General features: G+C 57.7%; 6 protein-coding genes across 6 annotated transcripts; 3 read left to right on the top strand and 3 right to left on the bottom strand.

Moving 5' to 3' along the window:
* Positions 1-42: 42 nt before the first annotated feature.
* On the bottom strand, positions 43-3369 carry PUNSTDRAFT_141620 (uncharacterized protein; the record flags this gene model as incomplete). Its single annotated transcript, XM_007380634.1, has 6 exons — positions 43-263; positions 316-438; positions 503-2342; positions 2397-2639; positions 2691-3155; positions 3213-3369. The coding sequence occupies 6 exons, from the start codon at positions 3367-3369 to the stop codon at positions 221-223; spliced, it is 2871 nt and encodes a 956-aa protein (XP_007380696.1). The 3' UTR covers positions 43-220.
* A 243-nt stretch (positions 3370-3612) lies between these two features.
* Positions 3613-5831, bottom strand: PUNSTDRAFT_118694 (uncharacterized protein; the record flags this gene model as incomplete). The annotated part of the gene is made up of 8 exons (XM_007380633.1): positions 3613-4339; positions 4398-4416; positions 4468-4539; positions 4590-4646; positions 4726-5224; positions 5296-5396; positions 5475-5572; positions 5828-5831. 8 exons carry the CDS (start codon positions 5829-5831, stop codon positions 3969-3971), a joined length of 1221 nt encoding a protein of 406 aa, XP_007380695.1. The 3' UTR covers positions 3613-3968.
* Positions 5832-7312: 1481 nt separating this feature from the next.
* On the bottom strand, positions 7313-10373 carry PUNSTDRAFT_62125 (Sec34-domain-containing protein; the record flags this gene model as incomplete). Its single annotated transcript, XM_007380632.1, has 11 exons — positions 7313-7745; positions 7837-7903; positions 7956-8175; positions 8235-8386; positions 8422-8813; positions 8863-8954; positions 9025-9264; positions 9316-9453; positions 9504-9674; positions 9730-10125; positions 10191-10373. 11 exons carry the CDS (start codon positions 10371-10373, stop codon positions 7313-7315), a joined length of 2484 nt encoding a protein of 827 aa, XP_007380694.1.
* A 256-nt stretch (positions 10374-10629) lies between these two features.
* On the top strand, positions 10630-11626 carry PUNSTDRAFT_42513 (uncharacterized protein; the record flags this gene model as incomplete). The annotated part of the gene is made up of 3 exons (XM_007380631.1): positions 10630-10713; positions 10774-10931; positions 11014-11626. 3 exons carry the CDS (start codon positions 10630-10632, stop codon positions 11624-11626), a joined length of 855 nt encoding a protein of 284 aa, XP_007380693.1.
* Positions 11627-16131: 4505 nt separating this feature from the next.
* On the top strand, positions 16132-16829 carry PUNSTDRAFT_42512 (uncharacterized protein; the record flags this gene model as incomplete). The annotated part of the gene is made up of 4 exons (XM_007380630.1): positions 16132-16433; positions 16491-16563; positions 16615-16717; positions 16777-16829. The coding sequence occupies 4 exons, from the start codon at positions 16132-16134 to the stop codon at positions 16827-16829; spliced, it is 531 nt and encodes a 176-aa protein (XP_007380692.1).
* A 2689-nt stretch (positions 16830-19518) lies between these two features.
* On the top strand, positions 19519-20964 carry PUNSTDRAFT_62974 (acid protease; the record flags this gene model as incomplete). The annotated part of the gene is made up of 5 exons (XM_007380629.1): positions 19519-19673; positions 19735-20156; positions 20216-20502; positions 20566-20807; positions 20880-20964. 5 exons carry the CDS (start codon positions 19519-19521, stop codon positions 20962-20964), a joined length of 1191 nt encoding a protein of 396 aa, XP_007380691.1.
* Positions 20965-22112: the final 1148 nt, after the last annotated feature.

Genomic DNA, 22112 nt, shown 5'->3' with positions numbered 1-22112 from the left:
ATTTTTGGCGCACGGACAGACGTCCAGATTTGTTGTAGTGATAATTCCAGGGTTCGTTGATATCAAAATTCCGGTCTGGCTGCAGTGAACTGCACAAGCAGCATGGCAACGCTTTCAGTACGTAGGCAGAGTGGACAATCGTCTTCCAAATTGCTTCTCCCGACGGAGAGACAGCTACTATGCCGACAGACACCAATCATTGCTCATTCATTGTCGTCGGCTAGCTCGCTCCGGCCTCGTGGACGACAACGTCCAACACAGACCTTTGGTTGCTGGATCAGAACGACCCTTAAAGACAGCGCGCCCAGCACTCACCGCATGTTCACGGTATATCCGGTCTCGACATCGGTCAATGTGAGAGCATCAACACAATGCACGCCAGGTGTGAGGGCCATGAAGTCCATTCGTATGGACTGGCACGTCGACGGCCTGAGCGGCCTGTCATGCTGCATCAGCACGTATTCCGTTCCTGTCTAACACCGACGCCATCGACGCAACGCACCCGATACGAATCCGATTTTCCAGCGCGACGATTCCGGGAGCCTCGGAGCTCGCAAATGCGCTGTCCACTCCACCACCAGATACCTCGGGCACGTCGGAAAAGTACGTGCCCTCTATCCTCTCCTGCCGCCTCCTCCTCTTGTCCGGTACGCTGAGCTCGAACCTTCTGGTCCAACTCGACTGGTTGAACACGAACACGTCCAGCGTGAATTTGTCCAATGGGTATATTCTTTGATCCGCCTCGTCCTCGTCGACTTCATCATCGGTGCTGGAGCCTCGCGAACGTTCCTGAGGTAGCAAGCTCACAGAGACCACGATAGGCTCTCCCTCGTCCGGCCCCACAGATCCCGCCGCTCTCAGGCCAAACCCAAGTTGATTGAACCCGGTCGGAGTGCCGGTGCTCAGACCGGCCGTAGGTCCCGGAGTACCGGGCGTCACGGCGCCCACACCGTCCCTCATCGCGACCCCTCTCTGCCTGCGGGCTTCCACGCTGGGGCCGACGCCCACCGCGTCCGCGTGCTGCCCCTGCACGGGTCCCTGAGAATGGGCCATCGGGGGAAGCGGCGATTGCGGGTCGTACGCCGGATAGGCGGGCGTCGGGGGTATGGCCGCGTACACGTCCTGCGCGAAGCTCGAGTCGATGCTCGGTCGAGTTGCGCCGGGTGGAAGAGCGGGAAGAGGGGGCGAGCGCGGCACAGGGCCAGGGCTCGGGCCGTCGTACGTGGTTGGCGTACGTCTACCAGCAGACGGAATGTTGATCGAGGGTGGAAGCGCCGTCGCGGAGCCCGCCTTGCCAGCGGGAAAGTACGTCCCTAACGAATCCCGGTCTCGTTGAAAGGCGGGGTTTAGCATCGACGTCGACAAGCGGTAGTTCGCTGGCACCGTCTTGCGCAGTCCAGGATCCATATTAGTGGTAATCGCGGCGAGTGTATGCCGCTTACTGCCTGCTACAGCAGCGGGGGATGCCTGCGTTTGCGCCTGAGCGAACGTAGATGCCTTGGCGGTGTGCGGACTCATTATTTCCGGGAAAGGTGAAGCGGGTTCGGGGAGGGCGTCCCGCGCGGAAGAGAGGCCGAAGCTCTCAAGGTCGCGCGAATCGCGAAGGCTCGTCCGATTCCGTCGCGGAGAGAGATCGAGGATGCAGTTCCATCGGGAGGAGAACGGATGCGTAGGATATTCGTATTCGGTCTTGGTTGCAGCGTCTTCGGGCTTGGCGTAGGGTCGCCCATTGACCACGATTGACACCGCCCTCTGCAAGTCCCCCGCCTTGAGTGGATCCGCCCTGGCATCGGGTCGGCCGAGCCTCACCTCGTCCGCATCCGGCGGACGCAAGAACGTCACGGCATAAAGCAAGTTGTACTGCTCCAAGGGGCCAGCCCGGATTGGAAAGACTTTGTCCGGGTCGCGGAACCCCGTCTCTCCCCATCCTATCAACCGGGCCGTCGCACCCTCGCCACCGATGTTAACGTCCACGCTCTCCACCGCAAAGCCAACGCCTGAGTCGCCCGTGTTGTCGATCTCGACGCAGAGCACGACGGTGTTCTCCTCGCTTCCCGCCTCGAGCTCGTCCGATACGTTGGACGAAGGCAGGAGAACGTAGGGCACGAAGACAGTGCGCATGCGCACGGTGAAGCCGGACACGGCCGGAAGGGTCTTGCGGTAGGATTTGCGCATCGTCGAAGTACCCGTGAGAGCCGTCCGTGCCGTCGTCATGTTGGATGCGGGAGAGGCATTCTGAGAGGGTGAGTCGGAAAGCGGGACAAGAGAGAGCTGTCTGCGGGTGGAGGGTCCCAATCGTGTCGAAGGTAGTACAAGTGACTTGTCATCGGAGAACGTAGGAGCTATGGATTGGTGAATGAGATGGAGGCTGCGCCGGTGATAAAGCAATAACGTACCTGCTGCAAGTCCCTCGAGGAGATTGACCTCATCAAGGCCCTTGAGGTCATTCGTGTGCTTGTCGCCGTCAAGGCCTCTCGATGAGTCGTCAGAGGTGGATGTCACCGCGGGTAGGCCGCCGACTGCGTCGATGAGATCTTGCAACGGTTGTCGAGCGGGTGTGACGGCGATGGCTTTATCACGCAACGTCGCCGACACCGTTAAGCACAACAACGGGTTGGCGACATTCATCCGAAGAAACGCTACAATTGCATCAGCTCTCCGTATGTGAGCCACCAAGATGGCGCATTCACCTACAGACAACGATAGCTTGTAAAAGGCCACCCAGACCTTGTCCGTCGCATTCCACGCCAGCGCGAACGTCTCCGTCTCCTGCGCCTCCTTTGATGGACTCTCGCCCCACACGCTAGCCAGCAGCATCGTGCCCTCGCTCCTCGCATAGCGCTTATCCGCCTCGTTCGCAGCGGGCGTCGGATGTGGAGTCGTGGGCGGGAATATAGAGATGCCCGCTTGCGCCGCGGCCCCGCGCTTCTGCGGAGGCGGCTTCAGTCTGCCCATGGACGCCGCCGTCCTCGGCGGCGTCCGCAGCGTCGAGCTGCTCTGCGTGGGCGCAGGCGCGATGTACATGGCCTCCAAGGCGACTTGGACGTGCGCGAGGAAGGCCAGGATGTGGATAGGCGGTTTTGCAGGATCCGCGGGCACGTCTTCGGCGTTTGTACTGTCGATGCGCAACGCGAGCCAGAACTCTAGGAGCTCGTCTGAAAAAAGCCGGTCAGTATTGTGCGCGTCCTGAGTGACAGGATGTTCTACCTCACCGAAGAATGTCTGGTCTCGCGCTCGCGCTTCGTCCTTCAACGCGGACCACCACTCGGGTCCAGGTGAGCTGCTGGGACCCTTCGGGAACTCGACCTGGACACTGGGCACGATAACATCCAGCGTACAGTTGGAGAACAGCTGTTCGTAATCGGCCATGGTGGTTTGCAGCAAAGCATTGGATATCATGTGATGGTTTTGATCGTACGCAAGTAGTATGTACGCCCTTGTGTTACGTGAAGTTCCTGAGTAGGCGCAATGGACTAGTCAGACACTCGCAGTCCGACATCCATCAGTGCTTACATAGACTTCGAGGACGTTGATCGAGACGAAGTCGAATTTCGTCGCGTTTGCTCCGGCGAGTGTCTGCACTACTTCGTCCCCATCGAGCACATGCAGTTGGAGCCCAATACGCACGTTCACGCGCTATTTACAAGCCATAAAGGCTACACATACGATCGTATCATAGGCTACAAAAAGGACATGTGTACCAAAAAAAAATGAGGTAGAACGGTCCGTTGCGCCGCCCTCCGAATACGAGTTCGGCGTTGAAACGACGCTGGACACGAGCGAAAAGTCGAGGTCGCGCACACGAATAAGGATTAAAGGCTGAGTCGAGACACAGGAGAGAAAATCGGCGCGCCGAACGGTCGTGCGCATCTCCACGCCCGCGCACAATCATACAACGTCTCGCCGGAGCGAAGGGGCGAGCAGAAACTCCCCCACAAGCAGTATTCGCCCCGCTTCGCAAAACAATTTCATGCCTCCGACATCGTAACGTCGGCGAGGGCTGACACGTCGCCCGCTTCCGTCTCTGGCTCGGGTTCGGGCACGGACACGTCGTGCTTCGCATCGCCGTCCGCAGCGGCGTCGCCGTTGGCCTCCGCGGCCTCCGCGTTCTCCTTCGGTTCTTCGGTGCCGTTCGCCTTCTCAGGCTTTTCCGCCTTGTCGACGTCCATCGAGTCTCCGTGCGCTGCAGGCTTCGCCTCCTCCGAAGTACCGTTCGAGCCCTTCGACGCGCTGAGGATCGTTGACCACTTGTTCACGAGCGCCTGCGCGCGCTCCTTGAACTTGAAGTCGTCGTTGCGAGGGATCTCGTCGTCTTTCTTGGAGGTGACGTGTCGCATCACTAGTGGATGTTAGTCAGCAAGTCAAAATACGCGCTAGAAGTCGGCGAGAAATCGAACCTTTGCCAATTTTTGAGTACTGAAACCGGGCCTTCAGCATGCTGACGTGGCAGAATATGTGTATCCGTACCTGGAGATATGCGATAGACATCCCGTCGTACTCTTCCACCTCCTTAAGGAGCTTATCTACGTCGGGCATGGCCTAGCTTGGCGGTAAGAAGTGTTGCGACGAGCGAAAATTCGAGTCCTCACTTCGTCTGGTGATGGATTCTTGCCCAAGAACGCCTTCTGGAGCTTATGCCTCCAGTCCTTGACCCTTTGCGCCTCTTTGTCGTTCGCCAGGGCAGCTAAGGGGGGTCAATAAGCCACAATTTGAGCCAAGAAGCACCATCAGAAGGCCCGTACCGTTTTCATCTTCCTCCTCCCGCTTAGACTTCTTGGCAGGAGGCGGGGAGGGCTTCGCGTCGTCCTCTCCTGCACCCTCATCCTCGGATTCCACCACCGCCTTTGACTTTGACTTGGTTTTGGTCGCCTTCTTCTTGCCCGCAGGCTCGGCCGAGTCCTTCTTAGCCTTCGCTTTGGTCGCCTTGGCCTTGGAGGCCGGCGCGCTCTCGCTCTCGCGTTTTCTCTTCTTCGCGACCGCCTTCTTCTTCTTGGGCGCGTCCTCGTCTTCTTCCTCCTCCTCCTCGCCCTCCAGCTCGTCGACCTCGGCGAGCGCCTCGGCCTCTGCCTCGAGCGCGGCCTCGCGTTCCTGTTCCCACTTCTCGGGGTTGAGCGCGATCTTGTATCCCTGAAGGAGGTCGGCGTTCTTGCGGAACGGCTCGTTGATGTACGCCTCGATCTCGTGTTTTTGCAGCTTGGAGAGATCTTTCGCGATCGTCCAAGCGCTGGACGGGGCACGGTCAGCGACCAGGACGCGTGAATAAAAATAAAAAAAGGTGCTCCTGAGGACACGCACTAGTCGCCGGCGGGGAAGAAGCGCACGCAGTAGAACGTCGTCTTCTTGCTGTTCGGCTGCTCCCTGCGCACGTTCGCGGGTATGTCCTCCGGGTCGACGATCTGGGTGACCAAAAAAAACCGAGGTCAGAGGAAAGGGGAAGGGGGCGAAGGGAGGATTGTTCCGACGCGCCAACGCACCATGCCGGGCCAGGCGGGGAAGCCGCGCACTTTGGCGAGGACGATGTCGCGGACCTCGTAGGAGGAGGAGGTCGCCTGCGCGCCCTTGGCTCCCTTAGCTGAAGGCATTTTCGTGTCAGTGGCGCAGGCGAGCTTGGCGGGGGAGTGAAGCGCGTCGGTGGTGGAAGAGTTTGAGGCCTCCAGACTCAGTTGATCGCCCCCCCCCCCCTTCCTCGGCATTCTCACGCTAAATTGTCACGCGTATCCACCAAGTCAAAATAACCGCAAAATCAACTCTAATATTCCACACGGCCGTGCTACACAGCGCGAAAAAGGTCGCATACACAACGGGCAGACGTGCTCGACGAGACGACACATCGCAGGGACGACAAGATATTGATGAATATGGCGGAAGACGAGGATTTGGGCGATGCCGAGGTCTGACCGCATTGAGTCGGAAATGTTCGGAGTGACGCGCATCGCCTGATAAGTGCATCCGAACCCATCCCCCAGTTATTCGGACGACCGGCCACAGCGACCTCGTCCGCCGGCATGCTGCGAGCGCCCACACCGTCGACATTGACCACCATGGGACATGTCGAGTGCTGAAGGACGCTGCTCGTCGACGTCGCTGACGATGACGGCAGAGCGGGCGGACCCTAAACACATGATGGCGGCACGATAAGCCAAAAATGGAGACGAAGGGAAGGGTGAATGGCCCACTTCACATGGAACGCCGTGCCCGGTCTTCCGGCGACAAGCAGGAGATACGGCGTGCCTCCAGCACGTTGTTCACTGTCAGAATCGTCGAGACGGAAAGGGAGCCTTATTCTGCATGTCGGCTGGAGGCGGCATGGGGGGAACGGCCAATGAAAGTCTATATGTCTGTGGGTTTCGAAGACGTCAGAAACAGCGTCTAGAACCTCCAAAGATACTCACAGATGAAAACAAAGGCACAGCAAGGGTAGAGGAGTCGTTGGTCTGTGGATTTACTGAGCGGTAACAGCGAAGGGCCGTGAAGGCAGAGGAGCCCTGTATAACGGAGGGCTCAGCTCGAATGGGGGTTAGCTGCGAGGAAATTACGCTCGCTAGCATGTGCAGCTCCACGTTGGTCCAGCATTGTCATTAGATGGTTTCGCAATCTTGCATACATTGGACATCCGTCGGCCGTAGGGCATGGCACATGGCGTTCAAAAGAATCCGAGGACGCCGCCGCAAACCATGGAGGTGCACGTTCTCCTGGCTCGCAGGCGAATGCGAATGAACGCTTGAGCCCAAGATCAAGATGCGTGAGTCCATGTGCTGAGCAAAGTACTGGTCCACGATTGAAAGTCGAGCGAAGCATACGCTAGTAATGGCGCAGATTTAAGGCATACAACGTGATCGGCAACGCCTCCGGGATCGCCTTGCGCGTCGTAGCACATACATATGTGCAAGAATTTCCTGTATCGATCTTGATAGCAAACGAGCGTTTGACGTTACCGCATATGCCGGTCGATGGGCTGAGCAGACCAAACGGAAGCGAAACGACGTCGAGCGGGCAAGTGATCCAGGTCCTATACTCTGCCAGCCATCATCGAGTCCGGATCCTTACTCCAGAGACGTGCTCTTGATTGAAGATCGTCCGTGCACAACACCAGTCGAAGGAGGAGGGAGAGCCGGAGAGCGTCGGGAGCCCGAGTCGGGAGGACTGCAGCCCGTGTGAAGATCTTGCCAGCTGCCAGCGTCCAATGAGGTTCAGGCGCCAAGTGTGAGGCATGCAGTCGTTGCAACCTCCACGCCTGGCCATGGGACAACGAAGAGTGACGAAGAAGGCCCATAAAATATGCTACGAGAAAAATCCCAATCGGCCGGCCCCGTCACGGCCCCGACTCATTACACACCCTCCACAACATCCCCTTCAGCTCCTCCACAGACATCAGCTTCGACCGCATATCGCCCGGATACAGCGTCCCCACCATCTCCGCGAACCCCACATACTCATCCACGATCCGCTCCTGCGCGTGCACCACGAGCACGCCCACCGTCCGCTCGTCCTCGAGGTACAGCTTCATCCTGATCACCGCCGCCCTCAGATCGCGCTCGCACGCGAGCCTGAAGTGGCTCTCGAGCTCCTCCGCCCTCGGCTGCGTCGCCCAGTCCTGGGAGATCAGCGGCGCCTCGTGTTTCTGCTGGTTGTACATCCGGGCGCGATCGAGCCAGTTCCGCAGCGGCGCGCAGATGGGCTCCGCGCAGTGGAAGATCACTTCCTCGCAGGCGCGCTGGAGCTCTTTGTCGATGCCCTGTGTTGATCTGGGTCAGTGCATCTGCTCCCGAGGGTGTTGACGAAACGCTAGTGCTAACATGCTTGGCGTCCGAGATACTCTCTTCGCCATGGGGCAACCCCAGCGAGGTGAAGAGCGCGGCGGGCAGCAGTGATGTCGTCCTGCCCAACACGTTGGCTAACGTTTCTACAAGCAAAGTTCGAGCCATGTCACAATTAAATACTCGTTATTGACTCACCATTGATTCCGTGAGGATCCGTCACAGAATCGGATGCCCTGGAGGCAAGGTCCAGCGTATTCGTCATGTCCTTCAAGATCAAGAGGTGGCGAACGAGGAAGAGAGCACCATCCAAGGCGCTGTTAGGCGTGTTCCGCTGCTTGATGTGGTCGGACGCGACGACCAGCGACTGTAGGCACACGCTGATGGCCTCGTGAGCCATGTCATTGAAGATCTCGGGCTGCTCAGGAAGATTATCAGTGGCTGATGATCGCCTGAGGAGACAGATCCGTAACCTACCTTGACGAAGTCGTGCAACTGAGACAGGACCCATACCGTCCTCTCCAATGTCGGATACCACGTGCTCCTTCTTTCCATCGACGGAAGATGGAACAACTCGCTGACACTCTCCTTCTCTCGGATCGCGTTGCTCGGTGGAGGCTTCCGCGCGTCTATATAGCATCTCAGCTGCGTCATATCTTTTTACCAAGGGTTCCCGTGCACTGACCGACCAGCTTGTCAGGATATGCAAGGTCCTCCGCTATGGGTACGTAGTACCGGATATCCGATTGAATGACCGCCTGGGCCTTGAAGAACAGCCGGGTTTGCGCGTCTTGCAAGACCATCTCGAGCAGGTGGCCGATCTGGAGTTGCCTCAGGCCGCGATGGTCGGCCTTTCCGCCTGCCGTGGGGTCCATCATCAAAAGCAGATCCTCGTCGTCTTCGTCGTCGGAGCCGTCCTCGACGACTGGAACATCGAGCACCATAAGCGCCTGCAGGACGGTACAGACTTCGCAGAGGGCGCTGAGGCGCTGTTCGTGGAGGATACGAGGACGAAGGTCGTCGTAGAGATAGTCGCACAGCTTCTCGAGGTATTCGCTAGGCTAGATGAGATTCGGGTTACCCGTCAGGGAGCTAGGAGACTCACTAGAGCAGCTCTTCGCCAGAGTTGAAGAACGATCGGAAAAGCATGAACTCGTCCGTGCACACCTGCTTGAGGTAGCTACATCCCGCTCTGGTCTAAATGCACATGCGTCGCGTCACGGTCAACGGGGCAACGATTGGCATGAATATCGAGGGGCGAACGCACAAGCTCCACCAACTCCGTCCGTGAAGGGTCGAGGCCTCGGATCTCCTCCGTGAGCCGGTCGATGAGGAGTCGCCGGCGCGCTGTGAAATAGGCTTGATGGCAGTCGTCCAGCAGCCCCGAAAGCGTCTCCGGGTGGGCGGCGGCTCTTCGTTCTAGCTCGTTCAAGAGCGGGCGAACGGTGTTCGCGACAGTCTTGAAGCGGGTGTACAAGAGATGAGATTGGGCGGTGAGGGAAACGTCCTGTGCGGTTGCATGAGCCGACTGCGTTGCTCGAGCGGATGGGAGGTTCACCTTTTCCGATATGCGACGCGTAACGTCGGCCGTCAGGGCGCGCAGGGAACCGACGAAGAACATCTTGATGAGTGTCATGGCACGGGTCATGCATTGTTGGAATCGGAGGAGGTACAGCTCGGCTTCGCGGAAGTGCCGCTGTGAAGTCGTGTCAGACCCGGGTTGAGGTTCGAAGCGTGAACACCCACGTGAGACTGCATGTATTGGATGCAGATGTCCACCCTCTCTACCATGTACAGGAAATCCGACTGCAAGACGAGCGACTCTCCGGGATGATTGAGCATGCGAGTCGCATGCTCGAGTTCCTGGAAATACTCCAGTCGTTGTCCAATTTCCTCCGTCGTGCCGATCAACCTGTCCTAGTTTCTTCGTTCAGTATAGCAGCGCGAGATAATTTGAAAGACGGCTGCTCACCCTCTCCTCGAGAAGGCGCTCACAGGCCTCCTTCAAGTTCTTCCCCCCATCCTCGACAAGCTTCCAATGCTCCAACATCCCCGAAATATCTCCGTCCACCTCGTCGATCTTGTGCGCAAGCTCCTCGCAAGTAGCGAGGTGCGACGATACATTGTCGAGATGTGCCCTGAAGTGCGCCTCCTGGCTGCGCGCGACCGACCGCTCGATGAGCGCGTACCAGTCGTAAAACTGTTGGGGCGTCTGAATGGGTGCTTTGGGGTGGAGCGGATGTGTACTCGTGTGCTGGCGATTGGACGGCGTAGACGGCCGTGAGCCGCCCGCTATCCCACCCAGCTTGTTGCGGAGTCCAGCAGGGGTGGACGGACGAGATGAACTCTCCGGATCTTCCAAGCTAAACTAGACTTTCTCTCCGTCATCAGATGCACAAAAAGGACGCAAGCACCGGTCGAGTTCGGGCTGACCTTCGGTGGCAAAGGCGTTTTCTTGCTGGCCAGCTCGATTCGGTGCACGGTCCGCAGCGCAGACTCGCTGAGTTGCGTCTTCGCGTCCCATTCCTCCAGATTGATGACCGGTTTTAGCTTGGGCGGAGGTGTTGCTGCCGCTGCCGCGGTGGTGCTACGCCTCAAGGGCGGCGGCCTGGCCATCCTGGATCTTTTCCAGACTCGTTATGGCGGGCCTCCAGCGAGTATACTTCAGCGGGGTATGCAGTCACAGAGATTTTAGTGATATAATCCGTAAGAGATCGTCCAGATGGTATTCGCAACTAAGCTGGCCACCATTCACGCTCAGCCCAGACGTGTCCGACGATCGAAAGGAATACCACTGTGGCAGTGCGGCCACCCTCGGTCTTCGCCACCCACGCTCGCGACACTTTGGGCTTCCAGAGTTGTCAGCCTAGCTATGTTCGAACCTACAAGGGGTGGCACCCGCGGCGGACAAGGAGAGTTTAAGTGGTCGGACGTATCCGCAGACAAGGACAGAGAGGTCCGTATTACACTCTCCACATACTCTCTCCGGTGTCGGTGTTGATCAACATCATGGCAGCATTACCTCGGGCACAGTGTCAACGCGCCGACAGGACGATGGCAAAAGAACAAGGATGTGCATTGGTACAACCGTGACAAGCAGCAGAGCGAGGCAGACAGGCTGGAGGAGATCCGCAAGGTCAAAGAAGCCGAGGCCGAAGCCATGGCCGTTGCATTGTGCGTGAATTCCAGACCTCCCCGTTGCGCCATCCGGTGCCGTGTCTGACTCTCTCTCTCTTTCTGAAACGCCGCTCTATAGAGGATTCGCACCATCCAAGACCGCAGGCGGCGCCGGAGCCGGCACTGGAACCGTTTCCGGCGCAAACGCCGTCCCCGTCGCGCCCTCGGCGAAAGCACCTCCGCCAGCCGTCGCCTTGGACACGTCCGCGCTCGACCCAGACGCGCTCACGGAGAAACTGAAGGAGAAAGAAGAGAAACGCCGGCGGAAGGAGGAAAAACGTGCCCGGAAGGAGGAGAGACGCGCTCGGAAGGAAGAACGACGCCGCGCCCGAGGGCACTCGCGGGCCAGCTCGCCGCCCAGGTCCAAGTCTCGTTCCCGTTCCCCTGCGCGGCGCCATGGAAACGAGCCGGAGCGGGAGCGCGACAGGCCTCGGCGATACACCGCGGAGAGGGAGCTGAGGCGCTCCGCGTCGCCCGTCCGCCGGCGGCATGACTCGCCGGAATACAGACGTCGGAGATCGCGCTCTCGCTCACTTGCGCGGACGCCGCCGAGGCCCCGTCGAGACGAGGGCTTGGAGTATGAACAGCGAGATCGCGAGCGGGAGCGGGAGCGGGATCGCATGAGGTGGGAGTCGAACGCTCGCAGGGAGGCGCCTGGCTCTGGCGACCGGCAGTGGGGTCGGGGTCGCTGAAGGGCGCCGCAGAGCTTGCAGGCGTGATCCGTGTTCGTTCGTATCGTAGACTCCGGAAATACAAAAACTGATTTCCGTCTTGCACAGTCCTGTGGCTTGTGTTCGTTTCAGGCTGAAAACAAACGGTCGATCGAGTATTTCGACGGACGATCCGGCCCTTTTGGCGGTGGCGAATCATATCCGAGTGTTCATCTCCGTATATCACGGTCCGCAACGCCCATCCCACGATTGTGTTCGCCGTTTCGTACGATCGCCTCCTTCATATGTGGGCACCCGAATTCGTCATTGACGTGATAACGACAAGACCACCCGTTTCGAGTACTATCCGCTCCTTGCTTATCGTGCACGATGCTCAAACTCACCTGCCAATCAATCCGGGCACCCTGCTTTGCACCCAGGCCCAGAGATGAAGCCTCGACTCAACTTTCAAACCTCGCCACCCTCGAAAAGTCCTGACGTATTGGCGTGCGAAGCCAATGCTGGCGTCCTGGTCATTGGTGCAACGAAAATTCAAGCGTTATGCGTGTTCAAGGCGTGTCCTACGGGTCGCCACTCGGCGGCTCACACCCTTGACCGTCGCACAGCTCCTTCTGGTACCGAGTCCTATATTCACCAGGCTTGTCAGTGGGTCTCCGGACCTCTCACTCGACGTTCAGACGGCGGCGCGCTCGCACCACTGTTCTAGTCCCGCGACCGCACAGAGCTCAGATGTCTACGACACTTCGCATGGCCTGTGCCCGCCCCCGGTTTCCCCGGTGCGGCATGGACGTAAAGTGGCATTCGTTGGCGCCGTTGCAGCTTTTCCAGGACGGTAATTCAAAGGCTCACGGTGGATGTCGAGGGATGGGTGGGCGCCGTTCCGGCCCTGAGGCTGTTGGCGGCGTGGCGGTCGCAGAAACACGTGTTCCATTTCCGTTTCCTAAGCACCGCAACTGCCGCTGACTGGGTTTCACCATAATGACAACCTCGTGTAAGTAGAACTGGAAATGGCGGTGGTGGTGGACGGTACGTGGCGCTCCTCGTCCGCCTTGACCCAGGCAGCGCCCGCGGGATGCGCCAATCAATCTTTCTTCCTGGATGGTTCAAGCGCTAGGCTTATTCCCTTATCTGCCGCTTCGAAGGCAGTATCTCCGAGGCTGACCTTGCTCATGACTCTTGGTGTGCCTCAAAGGGACATCTTCCCCGCGGAGGAAAATCATATGCGTTTCTACGCCGGTCGGGAGTTAGCGTTTCGTCGATTTCGTTGATTCTATCATCACAAAATCTTCGCCTGGATATTAGGACTCGACTTGGGAGATATTCCCCCTTCTCGCAGAGCCTTGTCCCGATGACGACACCAGTGACCAACCTTTTCTCCGCCGATGATGTGCGTGCCAATTGCAATGCGCCTGAGAGTCAGACGACGATGTTATTTGTCACCATGGACGTCGTGCTACCCGCAGGATCGGTCAGGCACCGATTCCCCCATGAACCGCCGTGACCACCGACGTCCTCCTTACGCCTCCCTTTGACTGGTGACCGGCACAAGACGATTCATTGCGGGTTCAATTGAATATGCACAAGGGAAAATGTCGACTACAACCGCAGCAGACGTTGACCGTCGACCCGCCTCGTCCGCTTTCGAAAAGACGCGTAATTGATTCCGTCAGTGCTTTGCTCGTCCTCCTTCTCCCGCCCCTCATGACCAACAATGTAATGTTTTCTCTGGCAGTCAAGCTTGGGATACTAGTGAGAGAAGGTCATTCTAATCAGCATTTCCCCGGCTCACCCCACATATAGAAAACTGAAGAGGATAGTCATGTCCGAATATATCGACTTGCCTCTCATTATGCAACTCGCAACGCTACCATCACGCGTCCTTGACGAACCACCAGCGACTCCGCGTCATTTAATTGCGAAACTCAACTCAAAAGCGCGGTGCCGCTGCGGCTAGGCAGCCATTGCCGCACGAGGGCGGGGGCATTCCTCAGGAAGGATTATGGAGAGGCGGATCTCGCGGATCTAGAGATGAATAGTAGGCATGTTATCTTGACCTCATAGTGCGCGCGCCGTCTACACACTGTCCCCGCCTTCTAATGAGATTAATCTCTGGCTACAGGCTCAAAACCACATCGCCACCTGCAATGTTCCCAGTCAATGAACTTGAACGCGCAAAATCACATCAGGGTAAGCATTGCAATGGATAACTTGACTTATTCGTTTGAATCCGATCCGTCTCAGATCCTGCCACAAGACATCGACATAGCCAGAAGTCTCTGAATACCACCGACGGGATTGGGAATTACGTGTCTATAGTGGCTCAGAGCATGCGTACCCGCACGCGGTCGATGACCGCCCATTTAACGCTTCTTCATCATGCGCTTTGCGGTTCCAGAAGGTCCCAATTCCCATTTTTTCCAGACAACATTTACGACCCTCCACAAACGTGTCACCGCGATCGTTGACTAAGACGAGACAACACAAGCAATGTGACGTCCCTTCGGTCCTCTTTCACTTGGCACGAGCCGCACGACTACGGGCCCGCTCCGAGTCTACTGCGTCCGTCGGTATTCAGTGTCTGAAAACGTCCGTGTGTCGCTGGAAAAAGACTCGAGTGGCTGTCAAATGGATCGATTGAGAGCGGCTGAGGAAATGCAGTAATTGGTAGCAGAGGGACTGGAAGAATGCGGTAGTACCCCAATTCGGTCGCATGTGTAAATGACTCAAGTTATCCAGCTGCCTGTGCCAAACAAGCACTGGGAACAGCCACGCAGGTGCAAAGAGAATGCTCACCAAGCTCACAATAAGGGCCAGACCCGACACTCAATAGCTAGTGGCTGAAAGGACCACGAAAGAGGTGACCGCAGATTCGGTCGTGTTCCACCGTATATTTGTTCTCTCCAGCGGTTGGTCGACGTCGTGATTGAACCAATATGATGTTTTCAGGACACCAACTGAGGCCGAGGGTGCAGAAATATGTTATACCGAGTATGGCGTTAGTGCTCCCTGAAACGAGACGACTAGCGTAGATGCTGCGGACCAGGAGAGCGCTAGCCGAGCAGTCGATCTGAGCTAGCAAGTCCACCAAAGGCGACAGAAGGAGATAGTGCGTGCAACTCCTGCTCGAATCGTGTACGCGCGAACCGGGTCGCGTCATGACTTATTCCCATAGGTCCTGGAACTCTGATGGCATCAGTGCGCAAAGGAACAAAAGGGGGGGACAAAGGGCAGCGAACGCCTTGTCAAATCATCTTCTGGATTCGGCATGACCATCCTCGTGCGGTCCGGTGAACAATGCATAAGCCGGAGCGTGATGCCGGCTTACAGCGGCATAACCGAGCGTGTTCCGAGCCTTCCGGACGATGCGTAGCGCGCCAGCCTCGAGCTCCGCCAACGTGATTTTGATCGCTACGTCCTCCGCCAAGATGACGAAGCAGGTAGGTATGAAGGACATCCTTGCCCTCGGTGAGAGATTATCGCGGCAGTCATACCCGCGATCCGAAGGCCGATTGCACAGTATACACGTGTTGTCGCGAGGACAATGCTGTTTCGGAGGAGATCACGCGTAGATCGGCTCGGGCAAGACATTATCAGGGTGCGTTCCGGCCTGCTGGCGAGAGGATGACAGGGATGGCGTCTGTGGGGATGCTTCGACGAGCACGTATGACGCCAACTTGCGCCAAAGCGTTGGTTGCTTCGTGCGCGCGATGTCGGCCTGATGTTGGCGAGACAAAGGAGAGAGAATCCGGCTGGACACCGCCACCGCGTACGATAAACGCCCGCTCGGGCACTGCCGGCGACAGCCAGGCGCCAAGGACTCCTTGAATCCTTCTGGCTCTTCGTCCCCCTCGGCGTTACTCTGGCCATCGGACGCTCTGCATAAACGCGGGTCGAGCGTGCACCAGATACCACGCTGGGAGCCGCTGGGTAGCCATAACCACAGTATCCAGCGCAAAGGGAGACGGCGCAGGGGCACCTGCAGTGGAGGCGTTTCATCCCAATTTCAGCGCCAAAGATTTTCGCCAGATTACGATCGACACGCACGCTGATAACCGGGAAACTCGCCAGTGTGGTTAACGACGATTTTATGACGTTTCACGTCCACGTATCGGGCCCCCCCGATGGACCGCACGCGCTAAACCCTTCTCGGCAGGTGTCCCCACGCAGGCCCGGGCTTTCCTCTCTGAGAACCCTTTCACGTCCTCCCGTCCCCCCCTTGCTTCCAACGACCTGGCTGCATCTCCAGATGTCAGATTCCCCACCGAACGACGATTGCCCATTACCCAACCCGTTACGGCACAAATTGGGTAATGGCCATCGCGACGTGTTTATTTATCGCATCCAATCGATCTATCCATCCTGGATATCACGCCTCGCGGTCCTCTCTCGCGACGCGCCCCGCGATTGCGGTTGAAATATCATCGCAACATATATAAAGGACGCGTTTCTTCTCCCTCCCGTCGCTTCCAACCCCCCTCCCCTCCATTCGCACCGCGCCGTCCCTCCTGTCCTAAACGTTCTCGACCATGACTACAGTCGTCTCTGGGGTGCCCTACCTGCTCACGGACTCCTCCGGCTCGCTCTCCGGAACCGACTACAAGGACATGTACGACCGGATGCATATCGCCCTCCGACGCACCGCGCACGACAACATCCGCACCGCGTACATGATCTACGACCGCCATGACCGCACGCGCATGATACGCGGTGGCTGCCCGGACCCCGTCGTCGTCATCGACTTCCCGAACGACGGGTCCGCTGGCCAGATATCCATCCGGGACAGTGACTTCGTCCCCACTCATCGTTATCTTACGGCCGTGTCGAATGGGTGAGTGCATGTGGACCTCGTCGCCGTTCTGGGGAGAGGCTGACTCCGGTAATGCAGCCGCCGGCGGTTCGTCACCAGAGACGGCACCGAGTACTTCTGGGTGCGAGACAATGCAAAGGACCAATACACGGTTGGTTTTCTCTGGTCGTTCTCTCTAGCGGCGCTGATATGGTTATACTAGTGCATCACCAATAGCAATTACTCCGCTGCGTTGTACGTGAAGGAACCGAACGCGACGCAATACGTTCTCGACATTCAGGAAGCGTACGTTGGGCACGCTATCGGTGAGACCTATCCCCGATGTCTCCCTCTTTTCGGCAGGTACTGAACGTTGTGGTTACAGAAATCATTGCGACGCTGACTATCCTCCGCCATCTGGAAAAGCGCAACAAGTGACTCCTCCGCGTCAAGGCTCTTCTGACCTTATCTCCGTGATCGCCCGTCTCTCGGTCTCCATCATGCAATCCCCCCCCGTCGTTCTCTCTCGCCGCATTCCAGCCCTTCTCGTCTCCCGCATCTGTCAAGCCATATCGCGTGCATGTACACTATCTGCATCCTGTGAGTACTTCCTCGACTCGTTCGTCTGCGCGTGGATGCTCATTGACTGTTCTATTCCCAGGTAGTATCGCTCGACCAGATATTTAATCCCTTGTGCATAGTTCGCCCCCCGACCCTAGTTTAAGTAATGCTTAGTGATCCCGCGACCCGTCGATACTGTTGTATACGTACCCTGGCCAACCACCATGCAATCCAGCGCGCCAATAAGGTGCCCTCTCAACTCATCACACACCGCGTGCCCAGCCGTTCCCGTCGCACAGTCTCAATTGATCCCTTGCGTTGGATAGGGATCCGCGCTGCCTAAAACGGCGTCCGCGAGCGGCCTGGAGGCCTGTGGAACGTGAAATCACGATTTCCAGCAGACCGAGTGACGTGGAGACAGGGTCCCGAATCGGTACATGCGGCAACGCGGACGCGCGTGGCCTGTCTGTGTTCCTTGTTCTTTTTGCTTCCGCCCACCAGAAGCGCTGCGCGATGACGGGTCGAAACCCAAGCCTCTGGAGACCTCTGGCCGCGCCGAACGCGACACATGACGCCTTTCACCCCCGCTTTTTTCTCCTTCCAAGCTGCGTTGTCACCGCCAAAGGCACCGCGCGTGTCGTACATAAAAGAATGGGTACAAAGGTTCTGGCCGCGAGGCGCGGCTGAGAAGGTAAGATCTAGGGCGAACATCTTTGCGGAATAGCGACCACGGTGACTGAACTCGCCGGCCTCCCTTGATATTGTTTGCCTTTGTGCTGCGCAACCACGGCCTCGCGAATATGTACGAAGAACGCTCGCCAGCTTATCCCGCTCTCCCCGAGGAAGAAGGGAAGGCTGGCTGGTTCTTTGCTGTGATGGGATTCACGACCGCCATGGCGCGTGATGAGAAGCGTAGGGCGACGGCGATACCGGCGGGACTGCGGAGCTCGGTCAGACGAGACGACTGCCCGTGACTAATGCGATGGTGCAAACGCCTCAGGGTCAGTGGGCAAATGCTCGAGGTGGATTCTGGGAGTGTATGGGCGATAGCGACAAGCTTTCATGTTCTGCAGGTGAAGAGGGATCGTCGCCGCTTTTCAGCGGGAGGTATCGTAAAGGGCATAGCACGCTCAGGGTGCGATGTGCTTCCACTTTCAGTTCCCCGTCCTACTGTGGTATCTCGTCGGACGCGCGGAGAGCGTAGAGTCGCCATTAACGGGCATGGATTGCATCACGCGCCGAATCGGTATGACACCGCGCTCTCATACCAGCGTCCTGTATGTCTTAGTTTGTGACTAACGACCTTGGTTGCTTGACCGCGCATCGACTGTGAGCGAAGCGGCGAATTGTCGAAGAACGTGGTATGAACGTGGCATACTGCACCCGAAGCGAACGTCGAAGTCGAATACAATATAGGAGTCCATGTCATACATCGTGTTCGGAGGACCTATACCATCCTAGGTGTAACGGGCATTGGGGGGTCCTCTAGATCTCGAGGCAACAGACTTTGGGTTCGTGGAAGTGGTGACCAAGCAGGGACGAGGAAGTTCGCCGAAGCGCTTTCGTGTTTGTGGTTGCTTGTTCGAGGTCGTACCCAAAGCGGCCAAGCGCCGGGTCACGGCGTCACGGCATCACTGAGTACCATCACGCGTGAGCTGGCATCAGTCACTGTAGTTTGTCACTCTTCTCCGTTGAGTCTGCGCTCCCTTCGATTGCTCCGTCCACAAGGCAGCCCTGTATGCACCTTCCATCCACCACGATATGAAAACCCATGTTCGCGGACCGACGCTCCTCGCCCCCCTTTACATGAGCACCATATGATTTGCAAGAGCTCAGGACCTCCAGGTCACTGATACGGAAGGAAACGAGGAGTTTGAACATCAATCCTCTGCGGTCGAAGGGTCGACAAAAGTGACCGCATATATACGCTACCTTAATCGCGTTGTGTATTCGCCGCATTGCGAAGCGGTCGCTGAGCACGCGATATGCTTCCAGGATTCTCGTCCGGGGTTTGTGCGCAAGGGCTCAGAATAACCTGTGCACGATGTCAACGCTGATGGGCGATCACGAGTAAGTCGCCGTCGCCAGGACATCCCCTGAAGGTCGTCTGCCTCTTCAACTCACCTATCAACTCAGCCTAACATCAAGGATCAGCAATCCCATCGACGAACGTCGACCCGCACATATTATTACCAGCAACCTTCGGTACCGCGACCGGCAATAGAACACATGCGCTAAGAATAGCAATCAACGTAGTCGTCATACGCCCTTCCGGTCGTCCATATGCTCCTCCCTTCGACTTCTTCACCTCGTCACTACATAAAGACGCCCGCGCTGCCGAAGTCATGACACCCCACACCACCGGTCGCCCTACCCTCCCGCCATGGCCCGCCTCGCGCTCCTCGTCCTCGCCGCCGCTGCCGGCTCCGCCAGCGCCGCCACGACGCACACCGTGCGCCCGGTCTCGCTCCCGATCAAGGCCGACGCGGTGCCCGAGACGCTGCCCGCGGCCGAATTCGCCGTCAGCCTGACGGCGAAGGCGCCCCGCAGCTCGCGCAAGAAGGAGATGATACAAGCCATCCGCGGCTTCCGCGGTGGCAAGCCGGGCAAGGGTTCGAAGACGCCTACCTCTACGCTGGCTGGTTCGGACCAGGACGAGGAGTACCTGACCGACATCACCGTTGGCGGTCAGAGCTTCAAGGTCATCGTCGATACTGGAAGGTGTGTGCGGCGCGTACAATACTCCATTTTCAGGTCGCTCATCGCGCCTACTGCCTTCCAGTTCCGATACATGGCTCGCGGAGGTTGGCTTCAAGTGCTTCGACCTTTCCGACACGCCTCAGCCTGCGGCCGATTGTGCCTTTGGCACGCCCGGGTTCGACCCCTCTAAATCAAAGACGTTCGTGTCATACCCGGATAAGAACTTCAACATCACCTACGGCGACAACGAGTTCTTGAACGGACCCGTCGGTTTCGACACCGTCACCGTTGGCGGCCTCACTGTGACCAAGCAGGAGATCGGTGTGGTCACCGCTGCGGCATGGGACGGCGACGGCGTCAACACTGGGCTCATCGGTCTCGCGTACCCCGGGATCACGAGCGTGTACAACGGCTCCAACCCGGATGACGACTCGTCTTCCAACTTTGTCCCGTACGACCCGTTCTTCTTCACCGCCGTGAAGGAAAGAAAGGTTTCCTCACCCTGTGCGTCATTCTTCCACGTACCTTCTCTTCTGGAAAGCTGACTTAAGGGACCCATGCAGTCTTCTCCATCGCGCTTGACCGCGGCTCGATCCCCGCCGAACAAAACTCGACCCTCGATCCCCACCTTGGCTACCTCGCCTTCGGCGGTATCGCCCCCGTCCCCGTCACGGGCAAGACCACCACCGTAGCCGTCCAGGGCTACACGGTGTCCTCTTCGCCAGCCAAGGAAGACTTCTTCTACACGGTCGACGTCGACTCGTACGTCTTCCCCGGCTCGCATAAGCTCGCGACCAACGGCTCTGCCATCCTCGACACCGGCACCACGCTCAACTACGTCCCCACCCCCGTGCGTTTTATATCACTACACGGTTACCTTCGCACATTCTAACTCGTGGTTGTCTTGTCACAGATCGCGAAGGCGTTCAACAAAGGCTTTAAGCCCGCGGCCAAGTACGTCGAGGACGAAGGGACGTATTACGTCGACTGCAACGCGACCGCTCCCGACTTCGCGGTGACCATCGGCGGTGTCGAGTTCAGCGTGAGCGGGAAGGACAACATCCTGCCCATCGGCGCGGACGAGAAGGGCAAACAGCTCTGCATCTCTGGAACGCAGGACGGCGGGCCGGACGAGGATGGCAACATCTTCATCCTGTGAGTACCAGAGCAACAGACTGCGAGGTTGCGACGAAAGTTTGCTGAGACGTTCTTTTCTGCGCGTGATAGGGGCGATACTTTCTTACACAACGTCGTCGCGACGTTCAACATCGCTGCGAACACCATCTCGCTCACCGAGCGGAAACCCTACTAGGCATGTGGCGATATAATGGGTGAAGATGGCATTGTACACAAAAACATTGATGCCTCCTGCAGTGACGAGCGGTGTCGTCGTTTCTGGGCATGGTGGGACCATGAACCCAGGTAGCACCGTCCAGTTTAGCCTCCACGGGCTCATGGTTATCTTCTGAATGGGGATGCAAGGATGAGCGGGGGAGGTTAATCGTATGGCTGCGCACTCCCATGCAAGCAGCGGCTGTGCCACGAATGCATTCCGGCGACGATCGTACAGTGCGAGAAATAGCAAACTCGTGATGACTGCGTCGTAGGATCGCGATCAAGGCGGGTCGAGCGCTATTGAGCTGTGCCGTTAACGCATCCCGCGACGGCTTCTATGGTTCATGCACATTGAAAGGCGACAGGAAGTGTTCATCATTCCCTCGAAACTCGAGACACGTCCCCAAGGGGCAATGCGTAGATCTAATTAGATCGAGTCAACATCGTCGCAGTCCAAAATTTCCACGGAGCACATGCAGAATTTGGAATGCGGCTCAATCAGCTTTCCAATGGGTAGCCTGCTTCGACAGACAGCTTTCAAAATGGATATTCATTTCGAGATTTCGCATCCAGATCGCTCGTTTTGGCGCGCGTTTTAGTCACATGTCGAGATCGGAAGCTGTCTGACGGGGAGGCGGCTTCTGGTGCTTCTTGGACGGCTCAGTGAGAGACATGCATGATGACCCGAACCTGGCGCAAACAAGCAGGAGCTGAAACCAATCGATGAGGTGAGAATGATACCCTCGGATTTATGGCAATGTCGGTTCCCCGTATGTAGTGTGCTTCAACATGGAGGAACACTGAATGGGATTCAAGAACCCCGCGCGAAACAAGATTGGATGCATACTGACACAGCGGGAGATCGCGGGTACGCCGGCGCCATGCCAGTTGTAGACTGGAGCTGGGCACCGCCTACATGGCTTCTCATGTGAGCTATCAGCGGCTTGGGGCAGGTTCAGGGCAGCCCGTGAGTGCGTCGGGATTCCAGAATTGTTGAAGGTTAAGGTGGGGATCCTGCAATCGTTCGAGGCTTGATGCGCGTCTGCACAAGACATAGCAATCGGAAATAGATATCGCGGGATACGGGGATAATTATAACCGGAAGCAGTGTAGCGAGCTGGGGTG

This window comes from Punctularia strigosozonata (genome assembly GCF_000264995.1).
Source record: "Punctularia strigosozonata HHB-11173 SS5 unplaced genomic scaffold PUNSTscaffold_3, whole genome shotgun sequence".
Classification (NCBI taxonomy): Eukaryota; Fungi; Basidiomycota; class Agaricomycetes; order Corticiales; family Punctulariaceae; genus Punctularia; species Punctularia strigosozonata.
This window is presented reverse-complemented; position numbering and strand designations above follow the sequence as displayed.